Source organism: Metopolophium dirhodum, chromosome 5 (assembly GCF_019925205.1).
Source record: "Metopolophium dirhodum isolate CAU chromosome 5, ASM1992520v1, whole genome shotgun sequence".
Classification (NCBI taxonomy): domain Eukaryota; kingdom Metazoa; phylum Arthropoda; class Insecta; order Hemiptera; family Aphididae; genus Metopolophium; species Metopolophium dirhodum.
The window spans coordinates 15,373,280-15,394,055 of record NC_083564.1 but is presented as its reverse complement, the minus strand read 5'-3'; the positions used below and the strand labels follow the sequence as shown (position 1 = coordinate 15,394,055).

General features: G+C 27.0%; 2 protein-coding genes across 2 annotated transcripts; both read right to left on the bottom strand.

Moving 5' to 3' along the window:
• Positions 1-1,087: 1,087 nt before the first annotated feature.
• LOC132945546 (uncharacterized) lies at positions 1,088-11,687 on the bottom strand. The gene is made up of 13 exons (XM_061015323.1): positions 11,332-11,687; positions 10,331-10,498; positions 10,158-10,274; positions 9,865-10,068; positions 9,430-9,789; positions 3,278-3,440; positions 3,113-3,204; positions 2,850-3,032; positions 2,247-2,363; positions 1,975-2,163; positions 1,547-1,753; positions 1,334-1,482; positions 1,088-1,246 (listed from the first exon to the last, which is right to left on the bottom strand). Exons 1-13 carry the CDS (start codon positions 11,404-11,406, stop codon positions 1,204-1,206), a joined length of 2,067 nt encoding a protein of 688 aa, XP_060871306.1. The 5' UTR covers positions 11,407-11,687; the 3' UTR covers positions 1,088-1,203.
• A 5,314-nt stretch (positions 11,688-17,001) lies between these two features.
• Positions 17,002-20,184, bottom strand: LOC132944925 (aldo-keto reductase family 1 member B1-like). The gene is made up of 6 exons (XM_061014481.1): positions 20,045-20,184; positions 18,305-18,472; positions 18,117-18,233; positions 17,827-18,030; positions 17,401-17,756; positions 17,002-17,308 (listed from the first exon to the last, which is right to left on the bottom strand). The coding sequence occupies exons 1-6, from the start codon at positions 20,117-20,119 to the stop codon at positions 17,266-17,268; spliced, it is 963 nt and encodes a 320-aa protein (XP_060870464.1). The 5' UTR covers positions 20,120-20,184; the 3' UTR covers positions 17,002-17,265.
• Positions 20,185-20,776: the final 592 nt, after the last annotated feature.

The following is a 20,776-nucleotide window of genomic DNA, read 5'->3' as shown; positions in this document are numbered from 1 at the left end:
CCTATGCATATCTTAAAAGGGGTTTTAAATGTTTTAATAAACATATTTATTTTTCAGACACAATTATTCAAGATTCAATATGGATTAATAATAAATTTTAATGTTTATTGAGATTATACATTTATACTATCAAATTTTAATTATTTCAGTAATATTAGAATAAGTTATTAAATTAATTTTCTAGATGATTTTTCATTTATCTTGAAGATAATCTTCTTCTAGATTAGGTAAGGCGACAATTTGATCTGTTTTTTCATTGGATACCTACTTATATTATGGTCTGTTTTGTAAAAAAATTAATTTTCATTAAGATCTTTTAAATATTTTGCTTTGTATCACAATGGTGTATAATTGTACAACTGTTTATTAGTAGACATAATATAATATAATATATATTTTAAACCTATTTTTGAACAAAAAAATATAATTGTGGTGCAGTGGCATATATAGGGGAAGATCCCCTGGGCCAGGGCCCATAATGAAATTTATTTTCAATTAACATAATATTGTATACATAACCATATCCCATGGCCTGTACGTACTTTTTATGTCATACCTTAGGTTTTTGATTTTTGTCTATATGAATTATGAAAATTGGAATTTAAATTGTGTACTTACTCGAAATAACTTGCCAATTTAAATTTTAAATTGGCATCAACGAGATTTTTATATGAATTTATACATGTCTATATTACTTCTGTCATCTTATTTGTGTGTGTTTGTATTTTTTATATGTATATTAGGTAGGTAAGTGGGCCTCAAAGTTTTTTTTTTACATACTTATTGGTCTACAAAACTATTAAGGGTTGGGAATCTCTGAAATAGGGTATACGCTAAATCAGTAAACTGGTGCTAAAGTACATCCCTGTATACCCTCACATCAATGGGTTCACACAGAAGACGGAACGCGATATAACTGACATTAGTTCTCATTACACACCAAATATTTAATTTATACTGCAATAAATAAATATATCCGATTTTAAAAATGTAGGAAAAGAAAACGAGACTTGTTCAGTAAAATTTTAGTTTTGAGATAGAATATATGGAGCAAAAAAATACAATTTACAAAACCAGAGTGTAGAAGTAAACTTGAACATTTTTAAATTTATTAATAAACAATATTACATTTTTAATATATTTATAAGCAGTATAGTATTAATTTTAGCCAAAATGTTAAATGTTTATCTCCAAAGGTTCAAATTAGGCTTCATCAAGGAATGGGTGGTCTTTCAAATGTTTTGCACTAAAAAAAGAAACAGGGTTCATAAGTCTTATAAATATTGTGTTAAAATATGTTATTTAAGAATGCAAAATCATATATTCAATTTACGTGTTGAATTCAAAATAACGAGCATTTTTGTTCAAGGATTCGAGTAGATCTATATCTTGTGTAGTTAACTCAAAATCCCAGACATCAAAATTTTCTTTCTGCCTCTCTGAATTGGATGACTTTGGAATGACTATAACACCTCTTTGGATCTAATTTTTTCAACACAATTCAAGTTAGAAACAAATTTAAATAAATAATTAGTACAATTATTACTTGGAACTTAATTAATATTTGTGCATTGGTTTTCTTATACTTATCAGCTAATTGTTTTACAATAGGTTCGTCTAAAATAGCATCTTCTTCAGGTCCTGCCCATGATCTTTTTGCTGATCCTAATGGTGCATAACCAGTTAGTAGTATACCATTACTTTCACAAAACTCCTTCAGTTTATTTTGTGTTAAATAAGGATGGCACTCAACCTAAAATAACAAACAATTCTATAATTGTTAATTAAATCAATTGTTTACATGTTTATTATTATTTTAAAACTTGTACATATATGAACATAATAAATATTTATGGACTAAAATAAAGTAAGACCCAGCTACAATAACTATTAAAAAAAATACAGTTTATGTAAAAGTATCTAACTTAAAACATAATTAAAATATAATATTTCCATGGTTTAACACTATTTTACCTGATTAACAACTGGTTTAATAGTAGCTATTTCTAAAATATCTTTTAACTGTTTAATATTAAAATTTGACACTCCAATTGATTTTGTGAGACCTTTTTGAACACATGCTTCCATAGCTTTCCAAGTTTCTAAATAAGAGATACCAGAACTTAATAACCGGCCTTCGCTATCAGTAGCATTAGAATCTTCCTAAAATATAAAACATGTTAATAATATTATAGGTAAACAAGTTTTGATTTTAAGTTTTGTATATTTTTAAAAATATTATTTACACTAGTTCCAAAAGGCCAATGGATAAGATATAAATCTACATAACTCAAACATAAATCATTCAAAGTATTCTTCAATGCTTCTTCTACCAGCTCAGATCTATGCTTATCATTCCAAAGCTTAAACAAATCAAATACATAAGTAGATAATATCTAAGAATAACAAATTCATTATATTATATGATTAAGCACAATTCAAATTTAAATTTTACAATTTACTAATAAGTCATTATTAAATATCTTTTGTAATGTTTTTTAACAGAATTTTAAGTTTGATTCATTTCTTAATTAGTATGTAGTATTTCTTAATCATAATATTATCAGAATTATAACCTATGTCATTTTTTCATCAAGATATTTGCAATATCTTATTTGTATCTTAACATTATATAATTAATGTATTTAGTGCTTTCAAAATGTTATCTCTAATTTTACCAATAATTGTATCAAATGTATTAGCTAAAATTAGTAATTATTTTAAACAAGATCTAAATCTTAGTCAAGTTATTTAAAATATTAAATTTATAAACATTGACTGATAATTATCTGATTCATATAAAAATAATTATAACTTATATTTTTTATGAATGTAGTCCCAAGACATACCTTACTAGTGATGAATAGTTCATCTCTTTTAATAACACCTTCTAAAATTTTATCATTTATAGCCTTTCCCAACAATTTTTCATTGTTATAAATGGCAGCACAGTCAAAATGACGATATCCTATGTCAATTGCATTTTTTATAGAATTGATGAGTTGTTGAGAGTCATCAATGATTGCTGATGCCTGGAAAAATGAATATTTTTAAAATGGCATGATAACAAGTAATAACTAAAAAACAGATATTTGTAAATATAATATATTACCTGCCAAGTTCCCAAACCTAAGATGGGATATAATTGACCGTTATTGAACTTTACCATTTTCATCAAATTTGATGCCATATTTAAGTATCTATCTGCATAAATGGTAATTATAAAAAATTACTTTTCAAAACAAAAATGTGGCAGAACAATTATTGTAAGACTTACTAGTTACTGTAACAAAAAAGAATAATATTTTAGCTGATGTAGTAGTTAGTGGCACTAGACTGGTTACTGCAGTTTTATACTTTTGAGTTATTTTATGTAAGACTGGCGTCTGGCAATATTCAATACTCCAGACGTATTTAATGATTTGTAATTTAGTAGTTCTCTAATAAATAATTGATATTAATTATAGTGATAAATGATAATTCATAATTGATAAGCCAGTCAACACGATTTAAGATAGTGCTATCTATCTATAATACCACAGAACAATTATTATCTACACCCATTAGAGTAATAGAGTATATTAGAGTAAGGGCTAAGGACAGTAAGGACTAGTTTAGGTTAGGTTTAGACGTTTAGTTATGGTTTAGTTTAGTTAAGGCTTAGTTTTAGATATCTTAGTCCGTGATTTGAGTATATTATTATTATAGAGCATAGAGTATACTCTATGACAAAGAATTATGATCATACTCTAAAATTGTGTTGCGTACAGCATTCTGCTGATATATATTTTAGCCTGTGGTACATTTAGAATATATGCTGCGTCCGGGGCAAAATAATTTCATTGCCCCCCCCCCCCCACACAAACAATTCACTACTCATTACAACCTTAGACCATGAAGACTAGAATAATATTCTAGGCTTCATAGTTCATGATACAGACTACCTACGTCATATTATTTTAACTTTAAAAAAGTCTAAACACTTAAGAAAAATTCTGATTCCACTAACGTTTTCAGTACCTACATAACAACACACCACATACGTAGGTACAAGGTACAACAAAAATTCGAAATATAGACGTACTTTAAACTTTAAAGATAGGTAAATAATTATTGACTATTGTGTGAACTGTGAAGCGAGTAACATTTACGCGTATAAGATATAGGCAATATTACCGCGAAACTAGCCTAGAAATGACGTCACACGATTTTTTCAATTCCACATAATTCATTGAATAATGTGAGTAGAAACGTTAAATCTATAACAATATACCATTAATCTTGAAATTGAACATTATTAGAAATTAAAAAAACCTTATTTTTTGTGTTGTGTGCTCCTTGGAAACTGGCAGTTCAAATAGTTTGACGCCAGTGAATAGTTCTATATGTCTATATGATTGCATTTGAGAAACTTCTCAAAGACTTAAGTGTTACCCACTGGTCACTGGTGGATCTTGAGCCAAAACTTTTGAAAGGCCAATAAGCGCCTAGTTGTTAAAAATAAATTTGTTCAATTAAATTCATAATATACATATAGGTATTATTTATTATTGTTTCTTTACCTAGGTAGGTACCTATATAATTTTTTTAATTATATTCTTATTATAAACAATCATTATTAAAGTAGGTTAACCTAGGTACCTATTTTGGTTTTTTTAGAACTATTATTTTTGGGTTGGTTCATTACATAATTTTGTACTACCTAACTATTAACTAACTACTCGTTTGATATTCAATCTTTATACATCAAAGTAGGTACTTAAGTACCTAAACAGAAAAATATTTTCTTCAGAATATGAAATTAAAATTGTAGATAGATGTAGATAGACATATTCATTCAAAAAATTCAAAACTTAAAATATGATAATGATGCCGATAAAAAATAGTAGAAATAATATAATTTTTTTAAATTTTTGTTTTGTGATGAATTCAAATCATGTAAAAAAATATTATTAAGACCGTTATTAATACTTCTCAAGAACCAAGATTGTGAATTTGTGAGTGTTTACTGTTGAATTAATCGCCCTGTTTGTGTATTGTGTATAATATTGTATTCAGTATTTCAGTGGTATATATAGTATGGCTACATATTAAATACAATTATAAAAAATATGAGTTTTTAATGATTTATTAGTTTCTTACAATTTTTAAGTAACTACATCCTATTAATTATTGTGGCTATTAGTACCTATACAAGTTATCAATATCATGAAATATTATAGATAAAAAATAATATGAGTAATTATTGTTTCATTTAACACAATAACACGTCACAACAATTTTACAATTTTACAGAATACTACCAATTAATTTTACCTACTGAATTGTTATTATATTTTAATGAATGCATTTCAACTTTCAAGGACTCTCAAGATTCATATTTAGAATGTATAATATGTATAATTAGTATGTATAATTATAACCTTTAGTTAGGTCGCAGGTAGATTCCTATTTTCTATACTAGGTATCTTATAATTATTTCCATATATTAATTATTAATATAAATATATGGGCGAATATAATAGTTCCCATATATGCTAGACCTAGCAGGTAAAAATACATATCTTAATATCGACGGTGTAGAATAAATAATATAATATATACAAGTTATTAGTTAATAGTTATTACACAGATGGAGATGTTTAACTATGAATGTTATGATACAAACTTATGCAACTGTCTTAAAAAATTATCAAAGATGTAAAAAGTTACTACATATATTATTAGATATAAATGTTCAGTTTTAAAATTCAGTACCTACCTAGGTACCTAAAAATAGAATTTTGTGATTATTTTATATTTAATTGGTAGACAATTATTTTTCCGCCATGTATGAACTAATATACCCGTATGTAATTTATTAATATGTAGGTACTGTACTATAGATACAATATTGTAAAAACTTATACATCTTATTTGTAGGAATAATAATTATTAACGTATATACTATGTAATTTTTTCCTATTACTCTCGTGTAGTCGTGTAGAAACTTTCTATTCCCCAAATATATAATACAACATAAAATAATAAAATAATATTATTTGGTATCGACACAAAAATAATTTTGAACATAGCTAACAATACTTTTGAATTTAATATATTATTATGCATAACTATTTCAATTTGATAAGTAATTAATGTTGTCAAAATTCGAACTTTTAATATTTAAAAAAAAAGTCGTGCCTGTGATGGATCTATTTATTATTTCTCAACTGCTATTATAATATAACTACTTATGAGGACTGTTGTGTTTTCCAAGTTTTTTGACCGAGCAAACATTTTTATTGACAATAATAATTTAAAAAACTCAAAATTTTCTTCTGCCTATAAATAGCTCAAAAATAGTCGCAGAAATTAGTATAAATAATATAAACATTAAATAAAAATGTCATGTATCTACGGTAACTTTTTTTAGAGTTATCTATACTAAATAACAAAATTGTTTTTTTTTCAAAAACTGGTTTTGCTTAAAAATCTCAGTTTTTCCTGACGCTTTTAAAAACTATTTTTAATTTTTTACTTTTGACCCTCCAAAGTACCAACTAGATTCACTTTCCTACCAGAAAAGGCGGTGCTGTTGATGAAAATCAAAGCATTTTTAATTGGCCCCAAAAGGTATTAACAATTTAAAAAACAAAACACACATTATTGTAAAGTCAATGAATGTATTGCTCCGCTCGGAATCTATAAAATGTATGATAATATTGATAACATTCAAAAAGGAAAAAACTTAAAAAAATATAACGATAAAAAATAGTAAAAATAATATATTCTTTCAGAAATGTTGTTTTTAAATGACTTCAAATTATGTAAAACAATTTTTTTTGAAATCATTAGTGTAGGCCATGAGCGGATAGGCCATTTTGGCCTACGGGGAAATTATTAAAAGGGGTCCCCCACATGAAAAAAAATTTTAAATCGTTGTAAATGAGAAATAAAACCAATTCGTTATATTCTATTTCTTATAAAAAATAATTTTTATGTAAAACGTTTTCAATATTTTTAGAGTAGTCCGCTGGTCAAAATATTTAATTTACGCTTAATACATATTAATATGTAGAAATGAACATGAATAAAACATATAATTATCATTGAATTATATGCATATAGCATATAATATAATGATTAGTGATTAGTGATAACTAAATAGTTACACGAAATACCAATTAATATGATTTGTAGGCTGTAGCCATTATTTAAATACAATTAAAAAAATATATTAATATAAATACTAAAGTACTATAATACTATAGCCGATAAAATACCCAACCGTCTTTAAAATATATCTCCTACTATTTATTTTAATTAGTTATTGATAATTCTACATTTAACATTTATATGAATAAAATAATATGAAGATTATATTGATTCTAGTTAGAATATTTAGCCTTGAATGTGTAATCTAGGTTTCGTGATTTCCAATCTGAGGACATAATGTATAATAGTTTCCATTATTAAAATTTAATTTTTTTTAACCTTGACAAAAGTTTTATTGTACCTTTATCAGCTGTATAATTTTTGAACATATTTTATGGTATGGGTTAGAATGGCCCTAGAATCAATTTGTTCAGCTTTATTAAGTGCTATATATATGTCATATTATGTATGAGGAGGTATATGACATACTATGTTAGGTTCAAACTTCAAAAGTTAAGTCCTAAAAAAAACATTTATGTACAACAATAGCATCATATGGACACACCCTCATGACCTGGCACTTTCCTTAAAGAGTACTAGACAGTAGACACTTAGTCTAGTAGGCATGATACTATGATAGAAATGCTAGTAGGTATGATGTGTCTGCCCGGCTAGGAGGGCTTACATTTCAAAGATACGATACTTAAGTCGACCCCTTGAGGCATTGCTGCTACCTGGGTTTCTCGGCCCAAATTAAATACTTATACCAGCGACTATACCTAACTGCATAAGAAATAAGAATAGAAAAACAATGTTATAAGCCAATATAACATGTTCAAATTGTGTAAGTATACCAACTCGCCAACTATTTGTGTGCAAGTATGCTAACCTAGCTACTTTTAAAGTAGCCAGTAGATACTAGATACTTATATAATAATACAAGGATAAAGCATAAAAATATAAGTATAAATTCAAAATAGGTAACTGTAAAATTAGTTCCTCAACATTAATAAGTTTGGGAATTTGGGTATTCACTTTAAACCATAAGCATTGATTTTACAAAGTTATATATAATCCACAAAGAATAGAATTTCTAAATTAAATTCTAGTCTTTATGTTATAACCAATACTATAACATTAAACTTTTTAAATTAAATAAGCTCTTAATAAACATATGATAGTAAACTCTTTAACTCTTCTTAAATCTATAGAAGTACTGAAAAATAAGTATTTAAATGCAATACAATATGCATAAACTTTCCAAATGTTCCTTTTATAAAATCTTAAATTAGTTGTATCATTCGACATTCATTAATAATATGCTAATGTTTTCACCTTATCATCACATCTTGCTTCCTTCTAAAAACTCAAAAATTTGTAAAAATCAAAATATAAAAAGAAGTTTCCAAAATATAGAGAGCCATTTAGATTAAAAGTAAAAGTAAAATATATTTTTAATTTTAGCTACTTAAATCATGGTTATACTTTACGAGATGACTTAGTCTCGAAGTTAAATTTTAATAATTGATTAAATAAGAACTGCAAATGTTATAAGTATTTGAAAGGTATACAATATGTATGTTTTAATTAGTGATTAATGATGATTATGTTAGGTTTGTGTGAATGGTTGTAAATGTACATCTTTGCAGTTTGAACCTATTTAATTGATATAACTTTCCGATTATTTTACATGTCATTCTGTTTAAATTATAATAATTAATAAATTATATATTTTACCATAGTTTTAAAATACACGCATAAGAATAGAACATAACAAAACTAAAATAATTACCATTTAGTTTTCTTACGCTAATTAAAATATTTTAATAGTGACTTCTGAATTGGTGTTATTTAAAAAACATATTATATATATATATATATTTAGTTTTCCTGACATTAAGGTTATATACATTTAAATCAATGAACTAAAATAATATATCATGAAAATAAATTTACTAATTTTTTTTTTTTTAATAATACGGTTTATTAAATAAATTAAATAACTATTGAAAATCAATTAGTTTTTACAAAAATATTACACATTATGTGTATTTTGAAAAAATCCATTAAATTGATTATGCAATTAAAATATGCTGTACGTTTGAATAGTATATTAAAAAAATTAAAAATTATTAGTTATATTGCAGAAACATTATTAATTAATATTAATATTCATCGTGGAATGGATAATCCTTGAAATGACTATTCCTGTAAAAAAAAAGGTATATGGTTGATTAAAACAATAAATAATAAAACCAGTTTAATATTTTTAAACAAATATTAACTATTAACATACCAGTTAAGATGAAGAACTCTGCCATTACAATCAAAAGTATCAATCGCATCAATATCACCTTGTTCTAATACAAAGTCCCATATATCAAAATTGGATTCAATGCGACTCTTGGTCACAGATTTTGGAATGACAATGATGCCTCTTTGTACTTGATATTTAATCAAAACTTGAGCAGCAGTTTTACCATATTTTTTTGCAATTGCTACAATTTTTGGGTCTTCCAAGAGTGACGGATCTTCTGGCTTAGCCCAAGGCCTGTCTGGAGATCCTAAAGGACTGTATGCAGTTACAAATATATTATTTTGTTCACAAAATTCTTTTAATTTTTTTTGATTCAAGTATGGATGGCATTCAATCTAAATATAAACAAATATAAAGTATTTTCATTATATTTTTAATTTTATATAATACAATTAATATTAAATTCATACTTGATTAACAACTGGCTTTATGGTAGCTATACTTAGAATGTTTTCTATTTGTTTCTTATTAAAGTTTGATATACCAATTGACTTGACAAGACCTTTTGTAACCAAGTTTTCCATTGCTTTCCATGTTTCTATATAAGAACCATTTCCTTCGAGTGTGACTCCATCAGCATCCTTTGGGAACCATTCATCTTCCAATTTACCTTCCTAGTATAATTATAATTTATAAATAATTAATTATTATAGATATTCAGTGGTCATGAACTATTTTTAGCTAATATATAAAACATAGGTACCTTAAAAGCCATAGGCCAGTGAATTAAGTATAGATCCAAATATTCAATTTGCAAATTAGATAATGTTTTTTTTAATACTGTTTCAACATAATCGGGTTGATGAAAAGTATTCCACAGCTAAAAATATAGTGTTTTAATTATTTTAATTCATAAAAATTAGTAAATATTCTTACTTTGCTAGTAATGAATAAATCTTCACGTTTAACAACACCTTCATCAATTTTTTGCTTTATAGCTTTCCCTATTTCATTTTCATTATCATAAACCATAGCACAATCAATATGTCTATATCCTGTATCTATGGCAACTTTGACTGCTTCTTCAACTTCACCAGGCTTTGACTGTAAATATAAAATAAAATTAGTTAAACATTTTATATTTTTACTTCTTAGTAATCATTAGTATAGTATCATTAGTAAGTGTTTTATTATTTAGTTGAATAGTTGATATATTATCGCCTCTCGATATTATAGCTCAACGAGTATACGGTATAATTTTATTGTTGTAAGTACCTATATATATGGGAATACCAGACTATATTTATAAAAGTTTAATATTTTAATTATATAATTTATTGTTTAGCATCTAGATAGGCGTGTCAAGACCTTTTGTGCTGGTTGTACAAGCTATATGATATGAACGAGAAACTGGATAAGTTAGTAAGTTAGTTTGACCTCTGAATTTTTAAAAAAATATAAAATTAAATCACTAAGAGGTATTATTATTTTCAATTTTCAGTATTGAAAACTGGCAATAATATAGGTACCTATATATAAGTAAATGGTATCATAATAACTTATAGGTAACTATTTAAAGTAATCTGTGCATTCAGGTGCTTAATTTAAAACATAAAAATAGGACTTACCTACCCATGGCTAAATATATAAATTTGGCCATGTACCTACCTATTACTTTGTACAGTATACAATAATTATCTAATATAATATTTATTTTTTATAGTTGAGAATAAAATTAAAATGTAATAACTAGGTAAAATGTTTGAAAAAGTTGAATACCGATTACTTCAACTTAAGTACCTAGGTATCTACACCTAATTTAAAATAACTTCATAACTTGTATATAATTAAAATTAGGTAACTTAAATTAAATTAAAATGTAGGCAAATACTACCTACCTACTTTTAATTAATTTAATATTATTTAGTAATATTTACCTTCCAAGTGCCAAATCCTACAACTGGATACTTCTGACCGTTATTAAATGTGATGAATTGATTTTTTGATGCCATTGTATTTGAAATTTATTTACTTTTAGTTATTATAAAATTATAAAGTGAATCAACAACGAAATATTTGTAGGTAGTAGGTAGACCGTAGGACAGAGTAAATTATAAAGTGGTAGTAAACCGCTGTTGCGCTATACTATATAGTAGTGTAGTAGTGTAACAATCACCGAGGTTAGATACTCAGATAAGATTATATTATTATAAGAATTTAATATTATACTATAATAGTTGATTTGTACTCTGTAGTCTGACGTAGTGACGTGTAGTCGTAGTGCATCAGTGCGGTGTGCGGACTCGATAACAAAAACGAGCCGGCTTACCCCCACTCCTGTTACTAAAGCAGTTGGTAAACTGTTGTAGTCGGTAATTTACTCATAAATCATAAAAATACTATAATAGCCATTTTGATAATATTATTAATATTCATTGGGACCCTCAGTATTAACATACCTATTTACTATTTATTTATTTAATATTATTTACCTTTTAGTTTTTACCACGACAGCAAACAACGAAACAAAGATATGTTTTGTCATGTTATTTACATTCCGTTCATCGACCATCGTTGTTACCTACCTTTTATACATTTATACAGTTATATAGTGTTACACAGTTAGGTAGTATTGTAAGTAGTATTTATAATCAATGGTAGTAGGTTCTAACTGCGTGACAGCATTTATTTTGTAGTAGTTACTAAAATAAGCTACCCACCTACCCATACAATTATATTATGCACTTAAGACTTAAGAGGACGTCGTACCCCTCATATTATGATGTTGTCTCCGTCTTACATGCGTACGACATTGCAAATTTTCGTTCACCAGTATCAATAGTGTCCTGTTAGTTTTGATATTAGAGTGAACTATTATACAATTTAAAGGTAAGATTATTATTTGGAGTACAACTAAGGCTTTTATTGATATTATTATTTTTAAGTAAGTTATGATCATTTTAAAATTTAAAGTGTTAAAAAGGTCATAACTTACTTAAAATAAATAAATAAATAATATCAATAAAATCCTACTTCGTGTCCTAGATAATAGTCTTACCTTCAAATTTTATAATAGGTCAATATTCAATCCACTCCAATATCAAAACTAAACAGCACACTGTTGAAACTGGTGAACGAGAATTTAATATGTCGTACGTGTGTTAGACAACTTAGACGCATTGGCGAAACTAGGGGGAGGGGAGCTAGAGGGGCTTAGCCCCCCTGACTAAGATTTAGCCCCTCCAAAAATATCCCTTATTGATTTAGATATAAGCCTCCTATAGGTTATTTTTAATAAATAGTTTTGTTAGCCCCCCCCCCCCCCCCCAGAATTTTAACCCTAGTTGCGCCTATGGTTAGACGGAGACAAGTAGACAACACATGCGCGTACGACGTCCCTTGAAGCCCACAAACATTTAAATACCAATCAGTAATCACAAATTGTTCACTTCGTTGTCAATAATTTTTCTCTAAAGATATGCCAAATTGTGAAGTCACTATACTGACTACTGGGACACTCAGGTCCTACTCACTAATCATCTCATGTTAATCTAATAATCTCAATAAACTCAATATCAATATAACAATATCTTAGAATTGTTCGATCTTTGATCTTTTGCCATATAGTGGCTACTGTGAAATTAGCCACCAACATAAAAAATATTTTCTTGGAAAATTAAATTGGTATGTCTATATTATGAAAATTAAATAGCAAACTATAGCAAATTAATTGCAAAAGTCTGGTTTCTGTAGCTTGAAGTTGGGGGCCCAACCATTTTATTAGTTTTCTATAGGCCCAACTTCAAGTGTCAGTTTTTGTTCATTATAATTTATGATCATAGAACATGGCGAGCTGGGAGCTTATAGTCGCTCCACTATTATAAATATTCATTATTGAAATAATCAAATAAATTACATATTATAATAATTATTTGTATACTTTACTTTACTTTTTTTTCGTTAATTTATTCTTGAGTACCTATTAGGTACTTAAAATAATTTATGGAGCAAAAGTTTTTATAATTTTTTTTTGTAAATTTAGTCAATATGAGCTATTATATTAAATGTATTTATTATAATAATAAGCTATCATATCACATATATTGTTCTGTGTTTCTGGTTTCTATTAAACCTATATACGACAATAAAATAATTATGATAATATTGACAATGTTTACAAAATGTCATGTAAGTCACAATGGTCTTATCGGTATTAACTTTAAATAAACAAAGTAACTACATGATAAAACAATTTATTACTACTTACAAGTTATATTAAAACAATTTTTAAATTATTGATGACCGAAAAATGTTCTTTATTTAGGAACGAGGAAAGGAACTAGTTCTTTTATTTAAGCCAGTGACGAGAAACGATTTAGTTCCTTTTTAACAAGATGAACGCGAACGTGAAGTAATTCTTTTTTTTAAAAGAACTTTCCAAGCACTGCATGTTTATGAATTTTATTATTTCTATTATAATATCATGCTATTGGCTATTATTCATATCTCTACTTCAGTGGTAACAATACGAACAATGAATATTATTAAAATCAAGTGGTAACGAGTAATACGATGAGTGATCTGCAAGAGTAATAATATTATAATATATGAAATACCAGTTACAAAATGGTTGTTATAAAATAACTCGTAGTCGTTTAAAATAATTCAAATAATTGTTGCCTGCAGGGCGTGGGCTGCGGCCGGATAGTAATGCGAATGCCGGCCGGTGGCGGCGGTCGCCGGCCGCATTCATCTCTAAACTATACGGTTGCCAACTTGGCGGATGCCGTTGCGGCGTTGCCAAGTACGAAGCGCCGGTAACCGGATAATAATTGCCATAGCCATGGCTAAAATTTAGCCGCTAAATAGTAAAATATAGCATGACAAAATAAATTATTAATTAATAAATAATTGTAATTATTTATGGTAAATGGTTAGTGTTTAGCCATCACTCATGGAGCCAGACTGCCTTATAGAGTTCTACACTATAAAAAATAAAGACAGTACTACAGAGTACACTATACAGTTGTAGTACTCTGTACACTAGTACTATAGTACAGCGAGTACGTGGTACGCCAATACTGCGGGCTGCGTGATTCTCTAATGCACGATGTAGAAAAGATCTATCTTCTCTACATCGTGGACCGTGGTCTAATGTCTGTAAAAAAAAACATTGTACTGCAAGCAATGCAAGCTGCCGTAACTCAGTGGCTGTCATTATATCATTGAACAGTAAACAATTATTAAATCAATGTTACCAAAGTTAAAATGTAAGTTTTGTTGTTTCTGATTAACAATAACAAACTATGCAACTAAGTCACATCTACGATTTACATCGATGCAATACGCCTTGACTCGACTTGACTGTTGAGACTCAAGTACATTATTATGCCTTTATGCGCCAAGGTGAATTGATCTACCTCGCATGCCTCCTTACACTATATAACTACTATAGACAATAATCATAATATTAGTAAATAATAAATATTAATTAACAATTTACTTTAACTTGGTCAATTTTGTAATGAGAAAAAAACGATTGTATTAGTTTTCTAATCGATTTCTGCCTAAGCTAAAATATTTTGTGATGTCCAAGTGATTAAGTCCAAGTTGACTGCTTTAAGGGACGATACATATTTAGAAATCGATTTTCGATTTAACGAATTAGAAACAAAGACTAACCATGGCGAGAATGGTTGTGTATATTTTGTAGCCTATCTACAACGCCGTATGATCATAATTTTACACAATGCTTTAAAAAAAACATAATCAGTTATCAGATTATAAGATTCAGAAACCATTAGTGGAGTTTGTACCCATTGCAGATACAAACACACAGAGATCGAAGACGTATTTAGAATTTTCACGTCCCAGCGCTGAAATATTATGAATGAACATAATATTATTTAAAAAAAAATTAATTTTTTACAATTTATCGTATATTTGAAACGAAAATACGAATTCAATAAATAAAAAGGTTTTTTTACAACATAAAATACAAAAAATTACTACCCAGATCCTTATGTAAATACATCTCTTTGCAAATCCCTGTGTACAATACATCATTTCAGATTTCCTAATTAACTTATTAACTTATTAGGTAACTAGTTTAATTGACCGTTGAAATAACTAAGCTTTTTGCAGTTGATTTAAGAGTAATCCATCAAGTTCAAATTAAATGTTTGATTTTATACATTGATTATTACTGTTCTGTTATTAATTACTATTGTTCTGTGTTATAACTGTACACGGTTTTAAATACAAATAATCTAATATACCTAGTAATATTTTCTTAATATTATAATAATAGTATTATCAATTCTATACCTAATTTATGTTCTGTTTCTTGATAAAATAATATCATATATAGATAGATACAATAAACACGCTTTATGTGATCTGTGTACTAATTTATAAATTAAATTAACTTTTTTTAAATTGAGTTATTAAGTTAGCATTTTTTTCCATATTAATTTTAAACTTCTTATTATTCTTTCAGCATTCACATCCCATTTAGGCTCTAACCTTTGCTGCTTCAAATACTTCTTGCCATCTTTCTCTATCTTTGCACTCTCCTCTAGTCTTGATCATGGAGCACAATTATGTAGGTCTGATTAGGCTGTATCTATCCACCTCTGCCTAGGTCTAAGTCTATGTCTTTCCCCATTAAACTTGGTGAGTTAAATTTTATATTTGTTAACATTAACTTAACTTGAGTTAATTATACTAATTAGGTACTTGCCCACCTTTGCCAAACACCGATAATTCGGAAGAGCCGTAGAGGGATATCTTAATGGATTAGTTAATATTTCATCTATTGTAAACTCTATTCACCTAAATAGGCTAAATATTTGGAAACTTATAAGAGCTCAACAAAAATAAGTAAAGCTAAATCATCTAAAAATGATTCAATGATGTACTAGAGCAGAAACCCCTAGAAAGTGGAAGAAAGAATATAACGACACCGCTGATAGAATCTCCAAAATATACCGATCATTTAATAGAAGAACATATGATGAATATAACAATATGTCAGAGGTAGCTCATAAAGTCATAACTTATAATAATTATTTTTTCGTAATAATTTATGTATTATTTTTATCATATATTTATATTTTATATAAATTTGCAATATTGTATTACACCATAATAATTGTGTGTGTTTTGTATATGTATGTAGTTACTTATATTAAAATATTAATATAAATATGTATCTAGGTCCTATAGGTACCTATGTCCTATAATGTATTACTTCTTTATTTGATGAACTTTACCAAACAGCCAATTTCAGGCAACTAATTTCCCAAATAGTAAATTATTCACTGTACCTTAGCCTTGTCGAACGCCCCTTAGTGGCCTAGCAACCTTAAATATGTCTCTGCCATACCTTAATAATAAAATAACTAAAAATCGTAGTAACATCGAAAGCATGCAGATAGCACTAGAGTCAAGAGCATAAAATTTGTCTTGATTAGGCACATTTATCGGATTGTATTAAAAATTTAGACGGCTAAGAAAATATTGATTTCTATAATATAACACAATATGTTTTATTTTTTGAAAATACATTATATTTCAATATATTAATTTAATTTAAAGTACTCATATTATAGTATTATACCAACTACTTAGCATACATTTTATATAGATGCTTAAAAAAAAAAACAAAATATTTTTTAAAAATGTACTAGGTAGGTAGGAATGTTGTTTATTTTATTTATAGGAGTATATCAAGTAAAATTATATTAGAAAGTATTTAAATACATTATTAATTATGTTTATATGGTGATAAAATGTATTCATGTCCATTATACATTTAATAAAATGTAGATTAACTAAAAAGTAACGCTTTTCAACTACATATATTTAATTCAATATTCATCATTGAATGGATAATCCTTAAAATGCATGTTCCTAAAAAATATATAAGTATAATCATTTTAAATATTATTGGTGAATACATTTGAAAATATACTTAAAAGTAGTAAATAATATTATATAGATACCCCTTCATGTGCACAAAACGACCATTGCAATCGAATGTATCAATTTGATCGATATCCTCTTGTTCAAGTTCAAAATCCCATACATCAAAGTTGGATTCAATACGACTCTTAGTTACAGATTTTGGAATAACCATAATTCCTCTTTGAATTTGGTATTTTATTAATATCTGAGCTGAAGTCTTATTATATTTGTCTGCGATTTCCATAATTTTCGGATCTTCTAAGAGAGTCGGGTCTTCAGGTTTTTTCCATGGGTTATCTGGACTTCCTAGTGGACTATATGCAGTTAATATTATATCGTGTTCGTCACAAAACTCTTTTAATTTTTTTTGGGTTAAATAAGGATGGCATTCAACCTATAAAGAACAAACAATTATTGATACGAACATTACTAATTCCAGATGAAATATAAGTTTATATAGTTACTTGATTGTTTACAGGTTTCACGGTAGCTACGTCTAATATTTCTTGAATTTGTCTTTTATTAAAATTTGAAACACCTATTGATTTCGTTAGGCCATTTTCTACCAATTCTTCCATTGCTTTCCATGTATCAATATATGAACCATTACCTTCAATTGTGGCACCATCATCGTCTTTTGGAATGAAATCATCATTTAATCCGCCCTCCTAATATGTTACAGTATTTTTACTATAGGTAGGTACGTATTTATTGGTACAAATATTTTTGGCGTTTTTAGACATAATATACGTACTTTGAAAGCCATAGGCCAGTGAATCAAATATAAATCTAAATATTCAACTTGTAAATCTGATAAAGTTTTTTTTAATACACTTTCGACAATATCAGGTTGATGAAAAATATTCCATAACTGAATACAGGAATAAAATTTGTAATTGTATAAATGTTTCTATATTTCTTTAAAATTTAAATTGTAATTACTTTACTAGTAATGAACAAATCTTCACGAACTACTACACCTTCATCAATTTTCTGATTAATAGCATCTCCTATTTCTTTTTCATTTCCATAAAACATTGCACAATCAAAATGTCTGTAACCTGTATCAATTGCAACTTTCACTGCTTCTTCAACGTCTCCAGGTTTCGACTAGGTACATTATAAAATTATAATATACATATAAATATATAATTCACATTTCATATAATATGTTAACCAATAGTACAATATAAATCATGAAACATTTATTAATCCTATGTGATACGTTTATTTTTTCTTATTGCTGATCTAAATAAAAATAATTATATGTTATACCAAAAATTACGTTATATCTGATTCACAGCCCACATGTGATACGTTATTCACCGGTTATTAACATTATTTGGCTACAAATGTGGTAATCATCGCGATATTTTAGTGAATCACGTTAAAACTGTAAGAAATGAGAAATGTTGATAATAATAATAAAGTTAATTAGATACGTGATATTTATAGGAATTACGATTTTAGTTTGTCTGTAACTGAACGAATCCAGTTTTTCATGTTATGTCTACACTGGTTAAATAAATAACTAAAAATACCTAATAGCTTTTCAAATTATATGAAGATTTTAATATTTAGGATATCTAGATATTGACTACAGTTCGTTATAGAATAAAACATATACATTTTATAAATATATAAATACATAATACTCTCACTCATAATACATTTTATTTGAAAAAAACTTTTTAAGCCACACACACCAGAATTTTTAAAATCTTCACCTCCAAATTTTGCTAACGGTATCTTTCTCGATTTCATCCATAGCACTCTAATTTTAATCTGTACCGATGATTTTGTTTCTGTTTTATCAGGTGGGTTTTCCTTTTAAATCGTCAAATTTCACATTTATTTGTCTAATATCCTACCACTCATTGCATATCCTTACATTTCCGAAAGAGCATTTTAAAATGTACAAACTATTTACAATTTTAAAAGTCTCATAAACACTTGAAAATTAAAAATATATATAAAAAACCTAAGAGATTCACTAGATAATATTCTTTCTTTTACATTTGATAATAGGTCATTTTGCCCAGCCTTCCAATATATTAATAAAAAATAACTAATTTTTTTAATATTAACTAAAGCTTTGATAACAACGGGTTTTAGCATTGTTTAAATTATATTAGTACAATATTTAAGTTAAAATTTACATTAACATTTACATATGAAATTTAAATTTGTTGGGTATTTTTACTCAATGAGAATGTTTAATTTTAAATTATTAAAGTCTGATCGAAAAAATAAACCAAAACTCATAGTTATCACATTGACGGACAGTGTGGATTATAAGTAACTATAAAAAGCATGCCTAAATTAATCAATTTTATTAATCGATTTAATAAAAAAAATAATCAATATTTTTTTAAAATTATATTTGCTTTATTTTGTCAGTGACCAATGTCACTTTATGATGTATATGGACAAGTTTACTTGGTCTCTCATAAGATACCATTGAAAAAAACCACTGCTGTAGCAGTAGTGTCCATTTTTGGTCGGTTTTTGAGAACTGCTTAGCAGTACTATTACATATGAATTCAAAAGTGTCCCCTGACATCACCAAACAAACATACTGCTACAGCAGTACTTTTTTATGATTGTCCGTCAGTGTGTTAAGTAATTGTTTTAAAATAATAATAAATATATTTAAATAATTTAATATAATAATATAATTACCTTCCATGTTCCAAATCCTAAAATTGGATACTCTTGACCATTATTAAATGTTACAAATTGATTATTTGATGCCATGTTGTTCAATACCAATGTTGAAAGTAACTATACAGTTTTCAACGAGTTCACAAAGTGTAATGTTGAATTAATGCAACGTAAATAACAGTGAAATGTAAAAGCTTTGATTTAGAGTGATGATAAATTGAACAATGAAGAGTGAATAGAGGCATTTTTATTGTTGCCATTATTCATTTTACAATAGGGGTGGAGCAATAAATGTCAAGTCTTATTAATATTATGCTGTATAACTGATATAATATATTACAATTTTTAATTTATACAAGATAAATATTAGAATTTGATATCTACTTATACAGAATAATGTTTTATATTTGCAGGTTTAGTCTTTGAAATAGATTTAATATCAACAATAATAATTTTAAGATAATTTATTTTAGGTGGAAAAAATAAAAGAGGGTTGTTAACAATTTAATACTATCGTCTACGGTAATTTTAAAAAGTATCAACTTAGCAACAGTATGTCAGTACTCAGTACCTATAACAACTATTAACATAGCTTGAACTAATGGTAGTAGAAATATTTATAATTAATACATAAACACGCCGAGAAGAAGGCCAATAACTTAATTGTATACTGTAATTTATTAATATTTGTAAAAAAAAATATTAGGTAATTTAATGATATTTATATTTTATTGTTGAATACGTCTGTAT